The following is a 21,655-nucleotide window of genomic DNA, read 5'->3' on the forward strand; positions in this document are numbered from 1 at the left end:
TCCTACTTTTGATTTGAATGTGAACCACATGGCCAACATGGCCGCCTAGCCGCCCGCCCCGAGGCCACAACAGCCTTGGCGTGCTGGAAACGTCGCCCTGGATAGCAAAAGTCCAGCTAACCATCTCTCCCATTTCAAACGGATGGGACGTTTGTCGCCACCGACGAGCCCAAATTGTCGTTTTCAGCAAACGTGCCCCCAACCTTTGCGCGTTTTGTTTTGAATGGAAGAAATTGGAGAGCCTTATGTAATATTGAAGGACCGGCGACCGGCGGCAAATCCTCTCCTCGCTCTCGCCCCTTTGTGTTTTACAAACAGAGGAGACCAGAGGAGAGGAGAGAGTCAGTCGCTCGCTTTCCGATGTGAGACATTTCAAAGGCGTTTCGTCGGATGAGCCGCGGGAAGAGCCACCGGCGGAGGCGCTCGTAAAAAAAGGTAGCACTAAAGGAGTGGCTTCTAATCATTTTTGGAAGCATTTGGCCAAGGTGGGATGGATTTTGATGTAGAAATCAGTTGAGAAATGTGCCTTCAATACCAAATATGTTGCGATTTTTACGCCCCCCAAAATGGACGACTTGGAAAATGCGGAAGATGTTTTTGAGTGGAAATGAGTCCAGGCTACGGTGTGGTTAAAATAATGGAATTTGAGTCAAAATGTGGCCACGATTGGAAAATTGCAGTTTTATATATTAAATTGCCGTTTTCAGTGGGTTCAAATATATTGGAATTCTCCCAGCAAATGTGTGAGGAATATTTTCTGGTTCAAATTTGCCAAAGGTCAAATTATAATGTTCGTAATGTGCAAATATTTCCAATTTATGTGTGTTTATGTGAAATGGGGGAATTTTCCAACACTGTGTTTTTAACAATAATGAAACGAGTGAAAGGGTTAAGGTTAGGCCCTAAGTGTTAATATTTTGCTAAGGGAAACAATGCTGCCATTGTTTTGCCGCGACTTCCGGGTGTGTGTCTCTTTAAGAAACGGGCGCTTCGGCTGAGCTGCGTTCGGAAACTTCGCTCGGGATTGTTCGGAAACTCGCCGCCTTCGTGGAATAATGACAAGTTAGCAAGCATTTCCAAGGCGCAATTTAAATGTTTCGCCCCGGCGAAGAAGGCGTCGACGTTTGGCAGCTAACTTGCTAGCTAGCTAGCGAGCCAGCCAGCGAGTGAGTGGGCGCTCTTCGCTCCTCCTCACGAAACGGACACGGTTTTGTTGCTTATAGCGGAGGAGTCGCCGGCGTCCACGGGGATGAAAAGCGTCGTCGGCCGCGGGGAAGCCGCCTCCGAAGTCGGGCTCTTCGTCTTCGTCGGCGGAGGTCGAGCAATTAACGGGAAGATGACCGTGGCCGCACTTTCGTCACTTTTCTCCTCCATTCATTTCCCTCGGCGATTTTTTTCGACCAGTTAACATGGAACGCGGACGGGACTAGCTAGCTACACTTTATTCCTCTTTTTTATTTTTTTTATTTTTTTGGAACGTTTTGGATTCTGGGGGAAACATGTTGACCGGTTCGAAAAGCACGTTCAAAGTCAGGCAAATGGGAGCCGACATCAAGGTAAGATTGAGCAATTAGCCTCACCTGCTTCTTCCAACTATAGTTTACCCGATATATAATATTCGACAGAAAGTAACTGTAAATCATAGTGGCTATGTTTTGGACGCAAATCCATCGCCAAAGTGACTGAAAAGCTTTATTAATGCAATGAAATTCTAAGGTGAAAACGCAAATTTTTGTGTAAGTGGATGTCGTGCGTCACATTCTTTGGATTTTTCGGTTACTTCCTCTTGATTTTGGGACATTTTGGTTCCTTTCGTGGTTAACTCGGTGCTATTGACGGCGTAAGACGTCCATCTCCTTGTGAATGAATGTCATTGCCATGCATTTGATAAAGGAAAAAAAGTAAGGCTAATTTTCCGTTTGAAAGTCGTCTGGAAAAACTCATGGGGAAAAAATTAATTTTTTTTTTTGCTCCCCAAAAAGTCAAATCAGATGTTTTTGTCATGAGTGTCATCCTGTTAATTGATTCCAAATTTCAAATATTTGTTTGAATGATTTTAAAATCATGTGTGATGTCTGCTTGTTGGCATTTTTGGACTTGGGTGACCAAAATGTGGTTGAGATGAATACCGCTGAGCGTTTTTTCAAAAGGAATTGTTTTTGTTTCGGTAGTTTCCGTTGTCATGTTTACTTTTGAGTCATTTTCTTAGTTTGGAGCAGCTGAAGAAAAGGGAAAAAAAAGAAGGCAAGCAAGCAAGCAAGCCAGCTAGTCATTCAGTCAGCCAGGCCGCCGTCAAGGTTCCTTCTTTTCTTCTTCCTCTGCGGTTATTTTCAGCGTCCGCAGGGGAAATGCCTGCCGTCAGATGCTCGCCTGCATACGCGTTTGTTTTTCATGTCCGTGACGGAAAAGAAGGGGAAGAGAGCACATCTGGCCGTCTCCATGGCGACGACGGCGGCGGAGGAATCTCGGATTTATGTGTTTTGGCGTCCCGTTACAAAATGAGACGGCCCCCATCCGCAGCGTCCCACCCCGGAAATGATCATTCTGCCATTTATTTGGACACCAAATTTGGAAGGAGAAATGTCGATTAAAAAGCAACGGGAGCGCGTTGCATCATCGTTTGACCTCACTGACCCTTACGCGTGTATCTACTCGCTTTTCCTCATTTTCTGGCGCTTTTCTAATTCATACTAGATGAATTATTTTGACAAGCCGAAGGCCTGTGGATTTATTGTTGTTGTTCATGTGGGCACTGAGTTAGCCCGTTGGAACTAGCACTGGGGCTGATAATTAGTGTATTACGAGCGCACCGCTGCTGGCGGGGGCGCTTTAATGGCCGTAATTGGCGGAACCGCACCCAGTTGATCTTTTCAGGCCGCCCTTCCTCCCCTGGCGCTTCTTGGCCGCCGCCAGATAACCAAAGCTTTGCGTAAATGAGCCCCCGGATGAAATATTGCCTCGGACGAGAACATTCTCCGTTTTGTTTTTTTTCCAAGCACCCGAGTATTTGAGCGACGTTACGGCGAGCCGACCCTCCTTCCTCGTAAACGTCAAAGTGGTTCTCGGCGGGGTTTTGTCGTAAACCTCGGCGCTTCCAGATGTTGTCCTGCCGCTTCCCAAAATCGTACTGAAGAAATGCGACCCTAGCAAAATCTAGTTTCTTTCTTTTCCTTTTGTTGTTTGACTAAAAATCAACAATTACAATAGATTTTTTTCAAATGAGTAGGATTTTTAAAGGTCAAACCAAGTCCAAAAGGGAAGAAAATATGGTTTATTGTTTTCAAATGAAAAAAAGCTCACAAAAGTTAAAATAATAGGTTAATTCTACCGTTCTTAATATTTATTAAGAAACTTTTTATCATTTCAAATAGCCATTTCTCCCTGTTTTTCTTTAGAAATATAATATCAAAATACATAACTAGAAATTGGAATGCATTTTGTTTAAAAATATATATATTTTGAAAATATATTTATTGTTTTTCCTGCTATTTTAAAAATAGTTTGAAGTAGGTTTTAACATGGATTCGCTGTCAATGGGCGGATTTAAAGGCAAAATGGCAGTGGGAGTGATTGTTGCGATTCCTTGACCTTTGACCCCTCAACAGGAGAGGATGCTGACCCAGAGCGGGAGCAACGCCCGCCGCCCGGACGTCTCGGGACTGCCGTGTCTTCCGGGTAAGCCGTGAGCTCGCCTCCGTCGCCACGCCACGCCACGCCACGCCCGACCGACTGACCGACCTCCTGGTCCGCAGGGGAGGTGGTGCTGCGACGGGCCGTCATGGTCCGCAAGAAGTTGACGGCGAGGGAGGGCCGGGGTTGGCTGTCGGGGACGCTCTTCTGCACCGCCTTCCGAGTGGCCTTCGTGCCCCAGGACGCCCCCAAGCCCCAGGTCAGGTCCGAAGGTCGCCTTCCTAAAGAGAGGCGGAAAAAAAAAAATCCAAATCAATCAAAACGTGTCTTCGCAGGACGACGCCGACCCGGTTCTGCTGGGGGACCACGACGTGGCATTGGCCTCCATCGAGAAGGTCGTCGTCGGTGAGTGGAGACCAAAGCTATGTTGGCTCCTCCGGGTTCCAAATCCAAGGACCTCGCTGTCTGCGTGTCCCCCGATGTGTCCCCCGACGTGTCCCGTGTCGTTTACGCAGTGGGCCCCAACCGGACCAAACTGGTGACCCCCAACTCGTCGCTCAAGTTCACCCCGGAGGAGTTGGTGCTTTACTGCCGCGACCTGCGAGTGGTCTGCTTCCTCTTTGACCGCCTGACCCCCGACGCGCAAGTCCTAGAGGTGCGTCGGGTCGTCGGGTCAGCGGGGGTGGGGCCTAGCTACGGCCACGCCTCTTCCACGTGCCCCCTTTTTTTTTTTCTCCCGGCGGGCAGATAACGCACACCATCGCCAAAACGTACCAGCCCGTCAGAGCCGGCTGCGTCTCGGCCTTCCAGAACGCCGCGCTGGGTAGCGTAGGTACGCCGACGCCCGTATGGGTTTTCCGTTCGTTCCGAGATGTGCATGGATTATTCAAATGTTTTTTTTCTATCGATCTCCGCCGTCCCCCCCTGGGCAGAAATGAAACAGTTTCTAAGCAACCGCCAGCGAGACGCCCACATGAACTGGCACGAGTCGGCGGCAGACTGGGAGCGCGAGCTGGAGCGCTGCGGCGCCACCGGCTGGAGAGTCAGCTCGGTCAACGACCGTTTCGAGATGTCCACCAGGTACTTTTTTTTTTTGTCCATTTGCTTTTCACATGCGTCACAGTTGCACTTGTTTCATTTCGGATTTCACTTCTTCTATTTCCATTTCTATCCATTTTTTCCCCCTCCACTTTGAATTCATTCGTCGCAATATTTGCATTTTTACATCATTGATTTCAAATGATGTCTTGATTTTTCATCTTTATGACTTCCATCATTGTAACTTTGTTTTCAATTTCATCGCGTTTGAGTTTTAATGTATTCATTAATAACAATTCATTTACTTTGCTGTATTGATACCTTTGATTATTTTGTCTCTTTTTCCCCTTTGAATATCCATTTCCACTTGAGCAATTCCTTTCATCAATGATATAAGTCTATTTTTTTGGGCGTATATCGACAGCATGCAAGTGTAAATGACTCTATTTGATGGAGACCAAATGTTTTGAATCAATGCTAATGAGATGACTTGAAAAAATGGGACTTGTTTTTATTTTGTAGTCTTCCACGGTACCTGGCGGTTCCTCAGAAGGTCCTGGACACGGAGCTGAAGAAGATCTTTGCCCACTTCCACGACGGCCGCATCCCCGTGGGTCTTCCCTCTGCTCCATTGTGTATTTTAAGGAGACGCTTTGGATTGATTGTCCATGTCTTTTTATTGATCTTTTTTTCTTTTTCCAGCGCTGGTGTTGGCGCCACCCGCGCGGCGGCAGCGACCTCCTACGCATGGCCGGCTTCCAGAACAACATCTACCACGAGAAGGACGACATCAGGTTGTGACGTCGTCTTGGTTTCCTCTTTTCATTGGAAAGTTTGCACCAAAATTGGACATTTTTGAAGCAAACCATTGATTGTACGCTCACTTTACACAACAACAACAACAATATACTAGAACAAAAATCCCATTTCATTTTCTTTTCCAGCTAGCTAGCAAGGTTTTACATTTGCTCATATTTTTTATAGGAAAGTCCAAAATGTAAAGTTTAACAAAAATATATACCATAATTTCTCGCATAGAAACTGTATTTGTAACTCAAACAAATCATGACTGACTTAATCAAGGGTACGGCTAATATGCGCACAAGACTTGCTATCTTCTTTTTCACCAGTAGACGTCGGCAAAGTAACATTTCCTATTTGTTGGTTATTTTCTGTTTTGCAGTGAAAAAACAACCATGATTGGATGAATAAATTCCTTATGATATTGACGCTAATCATGTGCTTTTAATTGATACAATATCTCAGAAATAGGACGTGAATTTGATGATTTTTCTTAAGATTTTCCCTTCAAAGTAACACATTTTTACTCCCTATTAAAACCATGAATATGGAGGTGTAAATTGTACATCAGGGAGCGGCTTATACACGAAAATTGTCAAATTCAACCATTTTAAGGCAGGGTGGGGCGGCTTATATGCGAGTAAATAAAGTTTCTGATTTTTTTTATTTCTATTATAGTATTTTAAATCATTTCACCTTTTTGTTTTGTTTTTTAATGAAAGAATGAAGAAATTCAATCCCTATTTTATTTCTTGAATTGTTGTGTGAAACTTAATAGGGTTCGGATTAGGGTTTATGAAAAAAGGAATCGATGACGATGACTCACGATGTACATTTTATGTCTTACGTTAGGAACTTGGAGACCATCCTGTTCGGTGGCCACGGCAACCTGTGCGTGGTGGTGGAGCTGGGCGACGAGCTGCCCTCGCCGCCCGACGTCCAGCTGGCGCACGCCCGCTTGAGGGCGCTCTGCCTCGGAGGTGGGCGGAGCCTTGACCCCATCGGACGCAAGTCTGGAGGCATTATTGGACGGAAGTCGCCCGTCTTTTTTTCTCTCTCGTCCAGACATCTCCACGTCGGCGACCGTGCCGGATGACAAATGGCTGTCCACGCTGGAAGCCACTTGTTGGTTAGACTACACCAGGTGACCGTCGACCGCTCGCCGGACGGACGGACGGACCGACCGAAGGACCCGCGTAACGCGCCTCCTCCACGCAGGGCGTGTCTAAAGAAGGCTTCGGAGGTGGCGCGCCTTCTCCGTGGCGGTGGCATGACGGTGGCGCTGCAGGGTGAGTCAAAAAGAAGAAGAAGAAAAAAAGATTTTGCACTAGATGCCACTGCTGACTTTGTGACCCAAAAGATGCCCTCTGAGCCAAGGGTGTCAGACTCGGGTTGGTTCGCGGGCCGCTTTAACGTCAACTCCATTTCAAGTGGGCCGGACCATTTTAGATGTCATATTTACTTTTTTTTTATAAATGGATTAAAATCCCTGAATATTCCGTTTTTTATAGATCTAAAACAATGTTTATCTTAGCTTATTTTTTTAAATATATTTTTAGATTTTACAAAATGATTTTTGAACTAAAAACGCAGAAAAAATGGCTTAAAAAATGACAATGATTGATTTAAAAGGGGGAAAATCAGGAAATGTAATATACAACTATACTCTTCATTTGAATTTGATCCCAAAACAGAAAGTCGGCACTCATCATTTACTTTTCCGGGCCACACAAAATGATGCGGCGGGCCAGATTTGGCCCCCGGGCCGCCACTTTGACACATGTGCTCTAAGCATTTTTTGGTGTGTGTTTTGCTCCGCCCCCCATGGCAGAGGCAGAGGACCGAGACATGAGCTGCGTGGTGTCCAGCCTGGCGCAGGTGATGTGCGACCCGCACTGCCGCGGCCGACGCGGCTTCCAGAGCCTGGTGCAGAAGGAGTGGGTGACGGCGGGCCACCGCTTCCGTGGCCGGGCCAACTACGGCCGCGACAACCCCAAAGAGGAGGTGCGCTCTCTGGCTAAGGTCCTCCCCCGCCCCTCTGCTTTTGCCGTCAGTGTCCCGCTTCCGTCCCCCCGCCCGCAGGCTCCCGTCTTCCTGCTCTTCCTGGACTGCGTTTGGCAGCTGTGGTCGCAGTACCCGTGGCGCTTCCAGTTTAGCGACGACTTCCTGCTGGCCCTGCACGACAGCGCCCACCTGCCGCTCTTCTCCAGCTTTTTGGCCAACTCCCAAAGAGAGCGCTGCCGCCGCACGCAGGTACGGATGGCGCCGCTCGACCACCCCCCCGCCGCCCTGATGGCAATTTTAGCACGGGGTCTCTCTCCCCAGAATGCGGGCCAGTGCTACACGCCGGTGAACGGCGGTCCCGAGCCGGCCGACCCGCCGCTGCCGTCGGTGTGGGATTGGTCGCTGCAGTACGGCCAACGGCGGCAGGCGGGCTTCACGCAGCCCGTCCCGCCGGCGCCGCGCCCGCTGCTCAACGGGAACCTCAACGCCCAAACGGACGCCCGCGGGGTAAGCCGTCATTTCACTTATTTTAAAACAGGTGTCAAAGTGGCGGCCCGGGGGCCAAATCTGGCCCGCCGCATCATTTTGTGCGGCCCGGGAAAATAAATGATGAGTACCGACTTTCTGTTTTAGGATCAAATTAAAATGAAGATTATAGATATATATCATATTTCCTGATTTTGCCCCTTTTAAATCAATCATTGTCATTTTTTAATCCATTTTTTCTGTTTTTCGTTCAAAAATCATTTTGTAAAATCTAAAAATATATTTTAAAAAAGCTCAAAGAAACAGTTTTAGATCTATAAAAACAGATTATTCAGGGCTTTTAATCCAGTTGTTTTAATCTGTTTAAAAACAAATCTAAATATTATATCTAAAATGGTCCGGCCCACATAATAATAATAATAATAATCGGACATAGGCCCTGTCGTCATTATCACAACACGAAATGGAGTTAACGTTAACGCGGCCCGCGGACCAACCCGAGTCTGACATCCTTATTTTAAAAGAATCAAGTGTATTTGAAGATATACTTTTTTTTTAATGTAGTATTTTAGTCTTTTTTTTTTTTAACAAAACAAAAAAAAAATTTCAAAAGTTTACGGCTAAGAGGCTGTTTTTGCTTTCGTATTTCAAATGTTTTTTTGAATGAAAATAATACGGAAAAAAAACAACGATCAGGAAGAATGCTAAAATGTTTTATTGTTCTTGAATTGTGTGTGGCAGGGAAAAAAAGATTTTGATGTATTTTTGTTTTTCCGGCATCAACAGGCGAACGAGTGCACGCCGGGCACGGTCTTCCTCTTCTCCCGGGGCATCTTCTCGTCTCCCGCCGGCCTGCCGCCCTGGCGCGGCGGGACGGCGGGCGTGACGGCGGCGGCGGCGAGCATCTCTGGCGTCTACCGCAAGAGCCACCGGAGGGCGCCGTCCTCCGAGAGCGTCCCCGGCTTGGAGCGGCTGCTGAAGGCCGACGCCCAGCGGGATCCCTGCCGCCCCTTGCTGCCCCTCCTCCTGGGACCCTGCCTGGGTCTGTGGAGGGAATGTTACCACCGGGGGGCGCTACATGCTCAGGTATTTATTAAGACCGTTCCATTTTTGAAAAAATCTTTATTTCAAACGTTGTCATTTTTTGATGTCCAAAAGTGCGTGATCTGACGAGGCGTTGTCTTTCAGGCCTTCTCGCACCCGCCGAGCGGCGAGCACGCGCACCCGCTGGAGCTGCTGGTCCGGGAGGTGCGCGGCCTCCGCCGCCGCCTGGTCGCCGAGCGCAGGCTTTCCCAGGGGGGCGACGACCGCGACGCCGTCACCGCCTCCGCCCCCTCTTTGCCCGCCGACGAACACCTCGCCGACGCCCGGCCCGGACGCTCCGCCTCCATTACATCGTCGGACGGAGACGGCGGTTAGCGGATGGACGCCTTTTGAAGAAGGGGGGTGAGTGCTGACTTTTTTTTAGGCCACAAATGGAAAATGGCGTCCGCCTTCCCAAGGTACTTCTCCAATCTTCCAAACGAGAGATCTTTTGCATAAGAAGCGGCGGCTAGCCAGTTAAGCTACGTTAGCCTCGTTCCTTCTCGGATCCAATGGAGTATTATTACAAAAATAGTATTTGTTATGGTATGATGATTGAATAGGACTTTTGTTTACCTTCTTTGGGCCAGTGTTAAATGTTGAAAGGTCAAAAATAGGAGTTTGGGGCCCAGCCCGCCGCATCTTTCAAAGGGGGAAAAAATGTACGTTTACAGTGATCACGTTCACATTTCAACCTGCTGAATATTTTGCCTTTCAGTGTGATAAAGTTCACATTTCCACGTGATGCATTCCAGTGTGTTGGCCAATCGTTGATACAATTTTCCTTGGAATGACGTCCAATTTTGGCAGCTTGTGTAAACACGCTTCAAGTTTTTCTGTGTAACGTTTGCCATTTCTATCTTTCCAGGTTAACAAATGCCACTCACCTCAAAAGAAAAGGCATTTTGCGTGTTGGAGCAGGCTCGGGGCGTGGCCTAAGTGGTGAGTGCGTTGGCCTCACTGCGATGGAAATCTGGCCACGTAGGTTCAAATCCCGCGATCGGGGACACCAAGATTTTGGGCCGGGATGTGAACCCACGTGGCCAGAGTTCCATAGCAGTGAGGCCAACGCACTCACCACTTAGGCCACGTGCCGAGCCTGCTCCAACACGCAAAATGTCTTTTCTTTTAGGGTGAGCGGCATTTGTTAACCTGGAAAGATAGAAATGGCAAACGTTACACCGAAAAATTGAAGCGTTTTTACACAAGTTGCCAAAATTTGACATCATTCCAACGAAAATAGTCAAAGTGATTAGCCTACCAAATGGTGTCAAACATTTTGGAACACCCTGTGCTTGTTTTGGTCCTGAATAAAAGTGACAACAAAAAAGCATGAGTGAGTTGTGCCTTACTAACCATTGTCATTTTTTCTGAAGAAGTAAACCTTACTATACTGTGTCATTTTTTTAATTAAAAAAGCCTTACTATACTATGTTGTCGTTTTTAAAGAAAAAAAAGCCCTACTATACTGTCGTTTAAGAAAAAAAGCCTTACTATACTGTCATTTTTTAAAGAAAAAAGCCTTACTATACTATGTTGTTTTTTAAGAAAATAAGCCTTACCATACTATGTCGTTTTTTAAATAAAAATGCCGTACTATACTATGTCGTTTTTTAAAGAAAAAAGCCTTACTATACTATATAGTTTTTAAGAAAAAAAGCCTTACTATACTATATAGTTTTTACGAAAAAAAGCCTTACTATACTACGTCGTTTTTGTAAAGAAAAAAAGCCTTACTATACCATGTCGTTTTTGTAAAGAAAAAAAGCCTTACTATACTGTCGTTTTTTAAAGAAAAAAAGCCTTACTATACTATGTCGTTTTTTAAGAAAAAAAGCCTTACTATACTATGTTGTTTTTTAAGAAAAAGCCTTACTATACTATGTCGTTTTTTAAGAAAAAAAAAAAGCCTTACTATACTATGTCGTTTTTTAAATAAAAATGCCTTCCTATACTATGTCGTTTCTTAAATTAAAAAGCCTTACTATACTATGTCATTTTTTAAAGAAAAAAGCCGTACTATACTATGTCGTTTTTTAAGGGAAAGAAGCCTTACTATACTATGTCATTTTTAAAGAAAAAACCCTTACTATACTATGTCGTTTTAAGAAAAAAAGCCTTACTATATTATGTTGTTTTTAAGGAAAAAAGTCGTATTATACTATGTCATTTTTGATTTTAAAAAGCCTTGCTATACATGGTTGTTTTGTATGGAAAAAAAACCTTACAATACTATGCCGTTTTTTAAAGAAAAAAGCCTTACTATACTATGCCATTTTTAAGAAAAAAGCCTTACTACACTATGTTGTTTTTTAAAAGAAAAAAAGCCTTACTATACTATGTCGTTTTTTAAGAAAAAAGCCTTATTATACTATGTCGTTTTTTATTTTAAAAAGCCTTGCTATACATGGTTTTTTTTATGAAAAAAAGCCTTACTATACTATGCCGTTTTTTAAGAAAAAAGCCTTACTATACTATGTCGTTTTTGAGAAAAAAAGCCTTACTATACTATGTCGTTTTTAAAGAAAAATAAGCCTTACTATACTGTCATTTTTTAAAGAAAAAAGCCTAACTTTACTATGTCGTTTTTTTAAGAAAAAAAGCCTTACTATACTATGCGTTTTTTTAAAGAAAAAAAAGCCTTACTATACCATGTCGTTTTTTTAAAGAAAAAAAAGCCTTACTATACTGTCGTTTTTTAATTTTAAAAAAGCTGTACTATACTATGTCGTTTTTTAAGAAAAAAAGCCTTACTATACTATGTCGTTTTTTAAGAAAAAAAGCCTTACTATACTATGTTGTTTTTTAAGAAAAAGCCTTACTATACTATGTCGTTTTTTAAGAAAAAAAAAAAGCCTTACTATACTATGTCGTTTTTTAAATAAAAATGCCTTCCTATACTATGTCGTTTTTTTTAACAAAAAAGCCTTACTATAATATGTCATTTTTTTTAACAAAAAAGCCTTACTATACTCTGTCGTTTTTTAAAGAAAAAAAGCCTTACTATACTATGTCGTTTTTTTGAGAAAAAAGCCTTACTATACTATGTCGTTTTTTAAAGAAAAAAAGCCTTACTATACTATGTCGTTTTTTTGAGAAAAAAGCCTTACTATACTATGTCGTTTTTTTTAACAAAAAGCCTTACTATAGTATGTCGGTTTTTAAGAAAAAAGCCTTACTATACTATGTCGTTTTTTTTTAACAAAAAGCCTTACTATACTATGTCGTTTTTTTAACAAAAAAGCCTTACTATAATATGTCATTTTTTTTAACAAAAAAGCCTTACTATACTATGTCGTTTTTTAAAGAAAAAAAGCCTTACTATACCATGTCGTTTTTTTGAGAAAAAAGCCTTACTATACTATGTCGTTTTTTTGAGAAAAAAGCCTTACTATACTATGTCGTTTTTTAAAGAAAAAAAGCCTTACTATACTATGTCGTTTTTTTGAGAAAAAAGCCTTACTATACTATGTCGTTTTTTTAACAAAAAGCCTTACTATAGTATGTCGGTTTTTAAGAAAAAAGCCTTACTATACTACGTCGTTTTTTTTAACAAAAAGCCTTACTATACTATGTCGTTTTTTTAACAAAAAAGCCTTACTATACTATGTCGTTTTTTAAAGAAAAAAAGCCTTACTATACTATGTCGTTTTTTTTAGAAAAAAGCCTTACTATACTATGTCGTTTTTTTTAACAAAAAGCCTTACTATAGTATGTCGGTTTTTAAGAAAAAAGCCTTACTATACTATGTCGTTTTTTTTTAACAAAAAGCCTTACTATAATATGTCATTTTTTTAACAAAAAAGCCTTACTATACTATGTCGTTTTTTTAAAGAAAAAAAGCCTTACTATACTATGTCGGTTTTTTTTGAGAAAAAAGCCTTACTATACTATGTCGTTTTTTTAACAAAAAGCCTTACTATAGTATGTCGGTTTTTAAGAAAAAAGCCTTACTATACTATGTCGTTTTTTTTTAACAAAAAGCCTTACTATACTATGTCGTTTTTTTTTAACAAAAAAGCCTTACTATAATGTCATTTTTTTTGAGAAAAAAGCCTTACTATACTATGTCGTTTTTTAAAGAAAAAAAGCCTTACAATACTATGCCGTTTTTTAAAGAAAAAAGCCTTACTATACTATGCCATTTTTAAGAAAAAAGCCTTACTACACTATGTTGTTTTTTAAAAGAAAAAAAGCCTTACTATACTATGTCGTTTTTTAAGAAAAAAGCCTTATTATACTATGTCGTTTTTTATTTTAAAAAGCCTTGCTATACATGGTTTTTTTTATGAAAAAAAGCCTTACTATACTATGCCGTTTTTTAAGAAAAAAGCCTTACTATACTATGTCGTTTTTGAGAAAAAAAGCCTTACTATACTATGTCGTTTTTAAAGAAAAATAAGCCTTACTATACTGTCATTTTTTAAAGAAAAAAGCCTAACTTTACTATGTCGTTTTTTTAAGAAAAAAAGCCTTACTATACTATGCGTTTTTTTAAAGAAAAAAAAGCCTTACTATACCATGTCGTTTTTTTAAAGAAAAAAAAGCCTTACTATACTGTCGTTTTTTAATTTTAAAAAAGCTGTACTATACTATGTCGTTTTTTAAGAAAAAAAGCCTTACTATACTATGTCGTTTTTTAAGAAAAAAAGCCTTACTATACTATGTTGTTTTTTAAGAAAAAGCCTTACTATACTATGTCGTTTTTTAAGAAAAAAAAAAAGCCTTACTATACTATGTCGTTTTTTAAATAAAAATGCCTTCCTATACTATGTCGTTTTTTTTAACAAAAAAGCCTTACTATAATATGTCATTTTTTTTAACAAAAAAGCCTTACTATACTCTGTCGTTTTTTAAAGAAAAAAAGCCTTACTATACTATGTCGTTTTTTTGAGAAAAAAGCCTTACTATACTATGTCGTTTTTTAAAGAAAAAAAGCCTTACTATACTATGTCGTTTTTTTGAGAAAAAAGCCTTACTATACTATGTCGTTTTTTTTAACAAAAAGCCTTACTATAGTATGTCGGTTTTTAAGAAAAAAGCCTTACTATACTATGTCGTTTTTTTTTAACAAAAAGCCTTACTATACTATGTCGTTTTTTTAACAAAAAAGCCTTACTATAATATGTCATTTTTTTTAACAAAAAAGCCTTACTATACTATGTCGTTTTTTAAAGAAAAAAAGCCTTACTATACCATGTCGTTTTTTTGAGAAAAAAGCCTTACTATACTATGTCGTTTTTTTGAGAAAAAAGCCTTACTATACTATGTCGTTTTTTAAAGAAAAAAAGCCTTACTATACTATGTCGTTTTTTTGAGAAAAAAGCCTTACTATACTATGTCGTTTTTTTAACAAAAAGCCTTACTATAGTATGTCGGTTTTTAAGAAAAAAGCCTTACTATACTACGTCGTTTTTTTTAACAAAAAGCCTTACTATACTATGTCGTTTTTTTAACAAAAAAGCCTTACTATACTATGTCGTTTTTTAAAGAAAAAAAGCCTTACTATACTATGTCGTTTTTTTTAGAAAAAAGCCTTACTATACTATGTCGTTTTTTTTAACAAAAAGCCTTACTATAGTATGTCGGTTTTTAAGAAAAAAGCCTTACTATACTATGTCGTTTTTTTTTAACAAAAAGCCTTACTATAATATGTCATTTTTTTAACAAAAAAGCCTTACTATACTATGTCGTTTTTTTAAAGAAAAAAAGCCTTACTATACTATGTCGGTTTTTTTTGAGAAAAAAGCCTTACTATACTATGTCGTTTTTTTAACAAAAAGCCTTACTATAGTATGTCGGTTTTTAAGAAAAAAGCCTTACTATACTATGTCGTTTTTTTTTAACAAAAAGCCTTACTATACTATGTCGTTTTTTTTAACAAAAAAGCCTTACTATAATGTCATTTTTTTTGAGAAAAAAGCCTTACTATACTATGTCGTTTTTTAAAGAAAAAAAGCCTTACTATACTATGTCGTTTTTTTGAGAAAAAAGCCTTACTATACTATGTCGTTTTTTTTAACAAAAAGCCTTACTATAGTATGTCGGTTTTTAAGAAAAAAGCCTTACTATACTATGTCGTTTTTTTTTAACAAAAAGCCTTACTATACTATGTCGTTTTTTTAACAAAAAAGCCTTACTATAATATGTCATTTTTTTTAACAAAAAAGCCTTACTATACTATGTCGTTTTTTAAAGAAAAAAAGCCTTACTATACCATGTCGTTTTTTTGAGAAAAAAGCCTTACTATACTATGTCGTTTTTTTGAGAAAAAAGCCTTACTATACTATGTCGTTTTTTTAAAGAAAAAAAGCCTTACTATACTATGTCGTTTTTTTGAGAAAAAAGCCTTACTATACTATGTCGTTTTTTTAACAAAAAGCCTTACTATAGTATGTCGGTTTTTAAGAAAAAAGCCTTACTATACTACGTCGTTTTTTTTAACAAAAAGCCTTACTATACTATGTCGTTTTTTTAACAAAAAAGCCTTACTATACTATGTCGTTTTTTAAAGAAAAAAAGCCTTACTATACTATGTCGTTTTTTTTAGAAAAAAGCCTTACTATACTATGTCGTTTTTTTTAACAAAAAGCCTTACTATAGTATGTCGGTTTTTAAGAAAAAAGCCTTACTATACTATGTCGTTTTTTTTTAACAAAAAGCCTTACTATAATATGTCATTTTTTTAACAAAAAAGCCTTACTATACTATGTCGTTTTTTTAAAGAAAAAAAGCCTTACTATACTATGTCGTTTTTTTTTGAGAAAAAAGCCTTACTATACTATGTCGTTTTTTTAACAAAAAGCCTTACTATAGTATGTCGGTTTTTAAGAAAAAAGCCTTACTATACTATGTCGTTTTTTTTTAACAAAAAGCCTTACTATACTATGTCGTTTTTTTTTAACAAAAAAGCCTTACTATAATGTCATTTTTTTTAACAAAAAAGCCTTACTATACTATGTCGTTTTTTAAAGAAAAAAAGCCTTACTATACTATGTCGTTTTTTTGAGAAAAAAGCCTTACTATACTATGTCGTTTTTTTGAGAAAAAAGCCTTACTATAGTATGTCGGTTTTTAAGAAAAAACCTTACTATACTATGTCGTTTTTTTTTAACAAAAAGCCTTACTATACTATGTCGTTTTTTTAACAAAAAAGCCTTACTATAATATGTCATTTTTTTTAACAAAAAAGCCTTACTATACTATGTCGTTTTTTAAAGAAAAAAAGCCTTACTATACTATGTCGTTTTTTTGAGAAAAAAGCCTTACTATACTATGTCGTTTTTTTGAGAAAAAAGCCTTACTATACTATGTCGTTTTTTAAAGAAAAAAAGCCTTACTATACTATGTCGTTTTTTTGAGAAAAAAGCCTTACTATACTATGTCGTTTTTTTTAACAAAAAGCCTTACTATAGTATGTCGGTTTTTAAGAAAAAAGCCTTACTATACTACGTCGTTTTTTTTAACAAAAAGCCTTACTATACTATGTCGTTTTTTTAACAAAAAAGCCTTACTATAATATGTCTTTTTTTAACAAAAAAGCCTTACTATACTATGTCGTTTTTTAAAGAAAAAAAGCCTTACTATACTATGTCGTTTTTTTGAGAAAAAAGCCTTACTATACTATGTCGTTTTTTTTAACAAAAACCCTTACTATAGTATGTCGGTTTTTAAGAAAAAAGCCTTACTATACTATGTCGTTTTTTTAACAAAAAGCCTTACTATACTATGTCGTTTTTTTAACAAAAAAGCCTTACTATACTATGTCGTTTTTTAAAGAAAAAAAGCCTTACTATACTATGTCGTTTTTAAAGAAAAATAAGCCTTACTATACTGTCATTTTTTAAAGAAAAAAGCCTAACTATACTATGTCGTTTTTTTAAGAAAAAAAGCCTTACTATACTATGTGTTTTTTTAAAGAAAAAAAAGCCTTACTATACCATGTCGTTTTTTTAAAGAAAAAAAAGCCTTACTATACTGTCGTTTTTTAATTTTAAAAAAGCTGTACTATACTATGTCGTTTTTTAAGAAAAAAAGCCTTACTATACTATGTCGTTTTTTAAAGAAAAAAAGCCTTACTATACTATGTCGTTTTTTTGAGAAAAAAGCCTTACTATACTATGGTGTTTTTTTTTAACAAAAAGCCTACTATAGTATGTCGGTTTTTAAGAAAAAAGCCTTACTATTCTATGTCGTTTTTTTTAACAAAAAGCCTACTATAGTATGTCGGTTTTTAAGAAAAAAGCCTTACTATACTATGTCGTTTTTTTTAACAAAAAGCCTTACTATAGTATGTCGGTTTTTAAAGAAAAAAAGCCTTACTATACTATGTCGTTTTTTTGAGAAAAAAGCCTTACTATACTATGTCGTTTTTTAAAGAAAAAAAGCCTTACTATACTATGTCGTTTTTTTGAGAAAAAAGCCTTACTATACTATGTCGTTTTTTTTAACAAAAAGCCTTACTATAGTATGTCGGTTTTTAAGAAAAAAGCCTTACTATACTATGTCGTTTTTTTTTTAACAAAAAGCCTTACTATACTATGTCGTTTTTTTAACAAAAAAGCCTTACTATAATATGTCATTTTTTTAACAAAAAAGCCTTACTATACTATGTCGTTTTTTAAAGAAAAAAAGCCTTACTATACCATGTCGTTTTTTTGAGAAAAAAGCCTTACTATACTATGTCGTTTTTTTGAGAAAAAAGCCTTACTATACTATGTCGTTTTTTAAAGAAAAAAAGCCTTACTATACTATGTCGTTTTTTTGAGAAAAAAGCCTTACTATACTATGTCGTTTTTTTTAACAAAAAGCCTTACTATAGTATGTCGGTTTTTAAGAAAAAAGCCTTACTATACTATGTCGTTTTTTTTAACAAAAAGCCTTACTATACTATGTCGTTTTTTTAACAAAAAAGCCTTACTATAATATGTCATTTTTTTTAACAAAAAAGCCTTACTATATTATGTCGTTTTTAAAGAAAAAAAGCCTTACTATACTATGTCGTTTTTTTGAGAAAAAAGCCTTACTATACTATGTCGTTTTTTTAACAAAAAGCCTTACTATAGTATGTCGGTTTTTAAGAAAAAAGCCTTACTATATTATGTCGTTTTTTTTAACAAAAAGCCTTACTATACTATGTCGTTTTTTTAACAAAAAAGCCTTACTATAATATGTCATTTTTTTAACAAAAAAGCCTTACTATACTATGTCGTTTTTTAAAGAAAAAAAGCCTTACTATACTATGTCGTTTTTTTGAGAAAAAAGCCTTACTATACTATGTCGTTTTTTTGAGAAAAAAGCCTTACTATACTATGTCGTTTTTTAAAGAAAAAAAGCCTTACTATACTATGTCGTTTTTTTGAGAAAAAAGCCTTACTATACTATGTCGTTTTTTAAAGAAAAAAAGCCTTACTATACTATGTCGTTTTTTTGAGAAAAAAGCCTTACTATACTATGTCGTTTTTTTTAACAAAAAGCCTTACTATAGTATGTCGGTTTTTAAGAAAAAAGCCTTACTATACTATGTCGTTTTTTTTAACAAAAAGCCTTACTATACTATGTCGTTTTTTTAACAAAAAAGCCTTACTATAATATGTCATTTTTTTTTATAAAAAAGCCTTACTATACTATGTCGTTTTTTAAAGAAAAAAAGCCTTACTATACTATGTCGTTTTTTTTAGAAAAAAGCCTTACTATACTATGTCGTTTTTTTGAGAAAAAAGCCTTACTATACTATGTCGTTTTTTTTAACAAAAAGCCTTACTATACTATGTCGTTTTTTTAACAAAAAAGCCTTACTATAATATGTCTTTTTTTTTAACAAAAAAGCCTTACTATACTATGTCGTTTTTTAAAGAAAAAAGGCCTTACTATACTATGTCGTTTTTTTTGAGAAAAAAGCCTTACTATACTATGTCGTTTTTTAAAGAAAAAAAGCCTTACTATACTATGTCGTTTTTTTGAGAAAAAAGCCTTACTATACTATGTCGTTTTTTTTAACAAAAAGCCTACTATAGTATGTCGGTTTTTAAGAAAAAAGCCTTACTATACTATGTCGTTTTTTTTTAACAAAAAGCCTTACTATACTATGTCATTTTTTTAACAAAAAAACCTTACTATAATATGTCATTTTTTTTAACAAAAAAGCCTTACTATACTATGTCGTTTTTTAAAGAAAAAAAGCCTTACTATACTATGTCATTTTTTTGAGAAAAAAGCCTTACTATACTATGTCGTTTTTTTTAAACAAAAAGCCTTACTATAGTATGTCGGTTTTTAAGAAAAAAGCCTTACTATACTATGTCGTTTTTTTTAACAAAAAGCCTTACTATACTATGTCGTTTTTTTAACAAAAAAGCCTTACTATAATATGTCATTTTTTTTAAACAAAAAAAGCCTTACTATACTATGTCGTTTTTTAAAGAAAAAAAGCCTTACTATACTATGTCGTTTTTTTAACAAAAACCCTTACTATAGTATGTCGGTTTTTAAGAAAAAAGCCTTACTATACTATGTCGTTTTTTTTAACAAAAAGCCTTACTATACTATGTCGTTTTTTTAACAAAAAAGCCTTACTATAATGTCATTTTTTTAACGAAAAAGCCTTACTATACTATGTCGTTTTTTAAAGAAAAAAAGCCTTACTATACTATGTCGTTTTTTTGAGAAAAAAGCCTTACTATACCATGTCGTTTTTTTTAACAAAAACCCTTACTATAGTATGTCGGTTTTTAAGAAAAAAGCCTTACTATACTATGTCGTTTTTTTTTTACAAAAAGCCTTACTATACTATGTCGTTTTTTTAACAAAAAAGCCTTACTATAATATGTCATTTTTTTTTAACAAAAAAGCCTTACTATACTATGTCGTTTTTTAAAGAAAAAAAGCCTTACTATACTATGTCGTTTTTTTGAGAAAAAAGCCTTACTATACTATGTCGTTTTTTTTAACAAAAACCCTTACTATAGTATGTCGGTTTTTAAGAAAAAAGCCTTACTATACTATGTCGTTTTTTAAAGAAAAAAAGCCTTACTATACTATGTCGTTTTTTTGAGAAAAAAGCCTTACTATACTATGTCGTTTTTTTTAACAAAAACCCTTACTATAGTATGTCGGTTTTTAAGAAAAAAGCCTTACTATACCATGTCGTTTTTTTTAACAAAAAAGCCTTACTATACTATGTCGTTTTTTAAAGAAAAAAAGCCTTACTATACCATGTCGTTTTTTTGAGAAAAAAGCCTTACTATACTATGTCGTTTTTTTTAACAAAAACCCTTACTATAGTATGTCGGTTTTTAAGAAAAAAGCCTTACTATACCATGTCGTTTTTTTAACAAAAAAGCCTTACTATACTATGTCGTTTTTTAAAGAAAAAAAGCCTTACTATACCATGTCGTTTTTTTGAGAAAAAAGCCTTACTATACTATGTCGTTTTTTTGAGAAAAAAGCCTTACTATACTATGTCGTTTTTTAAAGAAAAAAAGCCTTACTATACTATGTCGTTTTTTTGAGAAAAAAGCCTTACTATACTATGTCGTTTTTTTTAACAAAAAGCCTTACTATAGTATGTCGGTTTTTAAGAAAAAAGCCTTACTATACTATGTCGGTTTTTTTTAACAAAAAGCCTTACTATACTATGTCGTTTTTTTAACAAAAAAGCCTTACTATAATATGTCATTTTTTTTAACAAAAAAGCCTTACTATACTATGTCGTTTTTTAAAGAAAAAAAGCCTTACTATACTATGTCGTTTTTTTGAGAAAAAAGCCTTACTATACTATGTCGTTTTTTAAAGAAAAAAAGCCTTACTATACTATGTCGTTTTTTTTAGAAAAAAGCCTTACTATACTATGTCGTTTTTTTTAACAAAAAGCCTTACTATAGTATGTCGGTTTTTAAGAAAAAAGCCTTACTATACTATGTCGTTTTTTTTAACAAAAAGCCTTACTATACTATGTCGTTTTTTTAACAAAAAAGCCTTACTATAATATGTCTTTTTTTTAACAAAAAAGCCTTACTATACTATGTCGTTTTTTAAAGAAAAAAAGCCTTACTATACTATGTCGTTTTTTTTGAGAAAAAAGCCTTACTATACTATGTCGTTTTTTTTAACAAAAACCCTTACTATAGTATGTCGGTTTTTAAGAAAAAAGCCTTACTATACTATGTCGTTTTTTTAACAAAAAGCCTTACTATACTATGTCGTTTTTTTAACAAAAAAGCCTTACTATATGTCATTTTTTTAACAAAAAAGCCTTACTATACTATGTCGTTTTTTAAAGAAAAAAAGCCTTACTATACTATGTCGTTTTTTTTTAACAAAAAGCCTTACTATACTATGTCGTTTTTTTAACAAAAAAGCCTTACTATAATATGTCATTTTTTTTAACAAAAAAGCCTTACTATACTATGTCGTTTTTTAAAGAAAAAAAGCCTTACTATACTATGTCGTTTTTTTGAGAAAAAAGCCTTACTATACTATGTCGTTTTTTTTTTAACAAAAAGCCTACTATAGTATGTCGGTTTTTAAGAAAAAAGCCTTACTATACTATGTCGTTTTTTTTAACAAAAAGCCTTACTATACTATGTCGTTTTTTAAACAAAAAAGCCTTACT

General features: G+C 36.4%; 2 protein-coding genes across 5 annotated transcripts in view; one reads left to right on the forward strand and one right to left on the reverse strand.

Annotated features, from left to right (window-relative positions):
- The first annotated feature begins 958 nt into the window (after window positions 1-958).
- Window positions 959-9,920, forward strand: mtmr11 (myotubularin related protein 11). 3 transcript variants are annotated; one of them, XM_077598934.1, is made up of 18 exons: window positions 959-1,166; window positions 1,224-1,556; window positions 3,606-3,675; window positions 3,753-3,889; window positions 3,966-4,035; window positions 4,146-4,285; window positions 4,378-4,462; window positions 4,563-4,710; window positions 5,191-5,278; window positions 5,371-5,462; window positions 6,322-6,449; window positions 6,535-6,613; window positions 6,688-6,758; window positions 7,301-7,473; window positions 7,552-7,722; window positions 7,795-7,978; window positions 8,735-9,045; window positions 9,148-9,920. In XM_077598934.1, exons 2-18 carry the CDS (start codon window positions 1,500-1,502, stop codon window positions 9,376-9,378), a joined length of 2,235 nt encoding a protein of 744 aa, XP_077455060.1. In that variant the 5' UTR covers window positions 959-1,166; window positions 1,224-1,499; the 3' UTR covers window positions 9,379-9,920. The 3 variants fall into 3 exon arrangements, with proteins under 3 accessions (XP_077455060.1, XP_077455059.1, XP_077455061.1); XM_077598933.1 differs by having other exon boundaries at window positions 959-1,556; XM_077598935.1 differs by having other exon boundaries at window positions 960-1,556; window positions 7,795-7,980; window positions 8,746-9,045.
- Window positions 5,013-21,655, reverse strand: part of rpz5 (rapunzel 5) — a 46,778-nt gene continuing 30,135 nt past the window's right edge. Inside the window, exon 4 of one of the 2 annotated variants that reach the window (XR_013300038.1) lies at window positions 5,013-6,751. The gene's annotated coding sequence lies outside the window, so the exon portion shown is untranslated. Of the gene's footprint in view, window positions 6,752-9,061; window positions 9,685-21,655 lie in introns of those variants that run through there. The other variant, XR_013300037.1, reaches the window with a different exon arrangement.

Source organism: Stigmatopora argus, chromosome 4, assembly GCF_051989625.1.
Source record: "Stigmatopora argus isolate UIUO_Sarg chromosome 4, RoL_Sarg_1.0, whole genome shotgun sequence".
Lineage (NCBI taxonomy): Eukaryota > Metazoa > Chordata > Actinopteri > Syngnathiformes > Syngnathidae > Stigmatopora > Stigmatopora argus.